At 58.4% G+C, this 3,809-nt stretch overlaps 2 protein-coding genes across 2 annotated transcripts; both read right to left on the bottom strand.

Moving 5' to 3' along the window:
- Window positions 1–197: 197 nt before the first annotated feature.
- TMEM95 (transmembrane protein 95) lies at window positions 198–1,642 on the bottom strand. The gene is made up of 6 exons (XM_006105517.3): window positions 1,292–1,642; window positions 1,025–1,081; window positions 746–826; window positions 620–644; window positions 407–537; window positions 198–289 (listed from the first exon to the last, which is right to left on the bottom strand). Exons 1-6 carry the CDS (start codon window positions 1,458–1,460, stop codon window positions 198–200), a joined length of 555 nt encoding a protein of 184 aa, XP_006105579.1. The 5' UTR covers window positions 1,461–1,642.
- Window positions 1,643–1,718: 76 nt separating this feature from the next.
- Window positions 1,719–3,803, bottom strand: KCTD11 (potassium channel tetramerization domain containing 11). The gene has a single exon (XM_006105490.2). It carries the CDS (start codon window positions 3,741–3,743, stop codon window positions 3,021–3,023), a length of 723 nt encoding a protein of 240 aa, XP_006105552.1. The 5' UTR covers window positions 3,744–3,803; the 3' UTR covers window positions 1,719–3,020.
- Between the last annotated feature and the right edge of the window lie 6 nt (window positions 3,804–3,809).

Genomic DNA, 3,809 nt, shown 5'->3' with positions numbered 1-3,809 from the left:
AAAAAATCAAAAATAATGTTCACCCCCTTTTCCTTTACTCGCGGGGTATCGTTTTCATTAATTTAGCGATTTTTTTTTAATTGCATTTCTTTCGTTTTGTATAATACAATTAAAGTAATTAATTTTCCCGCCTTACTTGTGAAAGACCCTGGGCGGGTCAGAGGCAGTGAGGCTGTTTCCTGCCCCCCTCCCCCCACTCACTTCACCACAAGGCTTAGGACGCCCAGGAGCAGGATAGTTCCAAAGACACAGAGGAGCAGAATCCTGGCTTCCCGAAGATCGTGACTTCCTGCGGGAACCCAGGAAACAGTGAAAGATGCTGGAGACCACACCCCTGGACACTGGGGGAGCCCGAGAGCTCAGAGGCCTGGGTGAGGTGAGGCAGGCAGGGGTGGGGAATGAGGACCTGGGAAGCAGCGCTTTTGGGGCCAGCAGAGCACCTCAAAGCCCTCGCAGGTGGAGCAGTTGTACAGGATGGTGCTGCCCCCTGCAGGAGACAGCGGGACAGAGCTGGGGAGGGGAAGCCCCGACTCCACCCTTGGACTGTCCCACTTGCTCCCGCCCCCTGCAGGCCCTCCTGGGAACCCGGCCCCTGGTCCTCACGGCCTCTCCTTCCTACTCACAACAGGCGGGACTGCAGAGAGCTGAAAGGAAAGACAAGGAGGGGTGGGCACCGATGAGCCTCAGACACACACCCCTTTGCCCCAGACCCCAGGCCCTCCTGGGTCCCTCCTCCCATCAGTACCTTCCCTGTTGTACTCAGGAAACTTGGTCTCCTGAAGCCATTGCCAATATAGAGGGAGCGAGGAGAAAGACCTTTTGATCTCTGGGGAGGCAGAGAGCAGCCATTCTGCCCGGGGCCTCACCGTACCTGTGGACCTCCACCCTTTTACCCAGCACGTCCCGATCACTCCCTTCTGTGTCCACCTCCCTCCACCCTTCCCTGCCTGCCAGCCCCCTCCTCCCAGCCCCCTCCTCGGTGTCCACCCAAGCCCCTGGGTTGTGCCTTCCCCAGTGACCTCACCCATGACCCTCAGGACCCTGTGCGTCTTCTCCGTGACCTTGTTCAGGGACACCTCATCTGTGGGGATGGGCAAGGACCATGATTTCCTCATTAGCCCAGAAGAAGGTTCTTCCTTGACTTGGCCACGGTCCAAAGAAGCCCTCCCAGAGGGAGAGGCCAGTGAGTCCAGGGACTCAGCTGAGGGGCACGGCTGGGAAGCCACAGGCTGCGCTGCGTGGGGCATGGGGGTGACTACAGCTGAGCCCGTCCCTGCAGGTCTGGGCTTACCTAAGGCAAAGGTGGAGAAGTTCCAGGAGGCCTCACAGTCCTTCCACTGGGCCTCTATCTGGCTGCAGAGCCGAGCCAGGCGGCCCGACAAGCCATGCGCTGGGAGGCGGCAGAAGAGACAGGCCTGGGCAGCCTCCAGGACAGCCACACTGAGTACCAGCATCCACATGAGGCCCAGTGGGGGCGCCGGCACCACCTGGGATAGGAAGGCTCTGTGATCCTGGTTCTGGCCCTTTGCCTGAAAGTTGCAGAGTTCCAGAACAGTTGGAGGTTCTAGAGCATTCCAGAACAGTGCCACTGCTCCTTCCCTGGCCTGGGTGAACCGGGGGCCCGAGGGACTGGGGACCAGAAGACGACATTGATGTGCTGATGGGGGAGGGGCAGAGAAAGCAGGACTTCTGTTGCGAGGGAGACAGCACTTGACAAGTTTGTGGTTCCAAAACCAACTTTATTTTTCTTCTTGTGATAAATAATAAGCAACTCCCCAGAGAAGCTGTTCATGAATATCCCATCCCCTCAGAGATGCAAAAATCCCATCCCTTCCCATATCCTCGCCGACTCTCCCAAACTCTTCTCTCTAGCTCCTCTCTGCTCCGAGCAGCCTTGAGTCTTTCCCCAGCTATCTCCTAGCAACAGGCCCACGGTTGCCTTAACAACCAAGAATTCCATAAAGGTCTCCAAGGGCCCGCTAAGCCCAGTGACTTCTCTTACCCCTCTCACCAGGAAGATCCCAGTGACTTAAATCCCAACAGGCCCCTCCTGCATCCGTGGTGACGTGAATGCACGTGTATGCATATACATACACACCCCTATGGTTAAACTATTAATTTTCAGTCTACTCACACCCACAGACACACCTGGTGCCCAAACAGCTTCTGAGCAACCTCAAACAGGCCTGGACATGCAGAGACCACAGAAAGACCAGCACACAGACACCACTGCCCGCGACACAGATGGAAGCCCGGATGTCAGGGACTCACACGTCAGTCAGACACACACAAACACGCACGTACACATGAAGGAAGGTAAGCCAAGGCCCAAAAAGATGCTGCCCTCCTCCCCATGGCCAGCTCCACCATCAATACCAGATCCTTTAAAAAACGTGGGTGTCAGAGGGATGCTCCACCCCATAGTGAATAGGGATTCTCCTAGCTCCCTTCTGCAGCCTAGGGTGGGGTGTAGCTGTTCCGTCTCCCTCAGTAGGTGACTCGGGACACAGCAAAGACTCTCCCTCCCTATGTTCCTTCTTATGTCATCGGTCAGGCCAGGCCAGGCCACTCAGCTCCAGGAGAAGTCACAGTCCAGGAGACCACATTAGAGCAATCCAAAGCCCCTCCTCCTTCCAGGCCTGTGTCCCTGCATTGTTCTGCTAGGCCTAGCCTGGGCAGAGAAGTGTCCCCACTTTCCCAGACTCCTGAATACTGAGCTCCCACCAAGGACACTGGAGGTCCCCGGGCTCAGGCGAGAATGAGCCAGGGCAACCTTCCGGCCCTCCCAGGATCAGCACCCGTCCAGCCCCTCGGTACCGCTTGTGAGCCCTCAGTGGGCTTGGGTTGGGGAGTCCTGCCCACATTTGGGCTCCGGTCAGGTGCCGTGGGACCTCTGACTCACAGCCCCAAAGCAGAGCTAGGAAGGGGCTTCAGGGGAGCCTTCATCCCCTTTGCTGTCCCCTTCTTCCGCCCCCCACCCCCCTACAGTCAAACCAAAGGCAGTATTCCCAGTTTAGTTCTTAGTGTCGAACAAAGCGCAGAGATCTGGAGTTGAGGAGGTCTTCAGGGTCAGGGAACACGGAGTCTAGACGGAAGCCATGCTCCAGAGCCACCCGGAGCACCTCCTCCAGGAAGCCTGGTGTGCCCACCACTTCCCGTCGCTCTCCCGGCCCCCCAGTCCACAGTGGCTGCAGCCCCAGTTTCCTGTACTCCACTTCCGGAAGTTCCGTGGGGCGGGGGGCCCACTCCAGACGAAAGTGTGGTCCCCGCTCTGCTCTCTCCTCATCGGCCACACCAAATCGGGCCCTCAAGGCACCCAGACACTCTTGGTCGGTGCAGAAGAGGTTGGCTCGGAAGGTGTCCACCTGGGCAGAGCTCAGCTCGTAGTGGTGGGGGCCCTGGCGCGCAGAGAAGTGCACCACGCGGGGGCTGGCATCCACATCTGCGTGGAGCAGGGCAGCTGTGGGTGCCGGGGTCCCCTGAGAGGCCTCCAGTTCCCGCAGGGCATCTAGGAGGGGCTGGATCTGGTAGAAGTCGGCCTCTGCCCTGAGAAGCGCTGTCTCCCCATATCCCAGGGGCAGGTCCAGGCGGCCCAGCCGCAGGAAATTGAGAATGTGCTGGAAGGCCTTGCCATCCCGGTCGATGAAGTAGTAGTGGGCACCTCCCTGGGAGTTGAGGTTGGGGGGAATAGGGGTGTCAGCCCTAAACATGGGCCCCAGCATGGAGTCTGGGAAGCGAGTCATGTCTCCAAAGTGGTGGAATATAACGTGCCCTCACATTCAGGGTACGAGGCCCCCAAAGGAGGGGGG

The sequence above is a fragment of the Myotis lucifugus genome, unplaced genomic scaffold, assembly GCF_000147115.1.
Source record: "Myotis lucifugus unplaced genomic scaffold, Myoluc2.0 scaffold_690, whole genome shotgun sequence".
Taxonomy (NCBI): Eukaryota; Metazoa; Chordata; class Mammalia; order Chiroptera; family Vespertilionidae; genus Myotis; species Myotis lucifugus.
The sequence above is the reverse complement of the archived record's forward strand: the minus strand, read 5'-3'. Positions and strand labels throughout refer to the sequence as shown.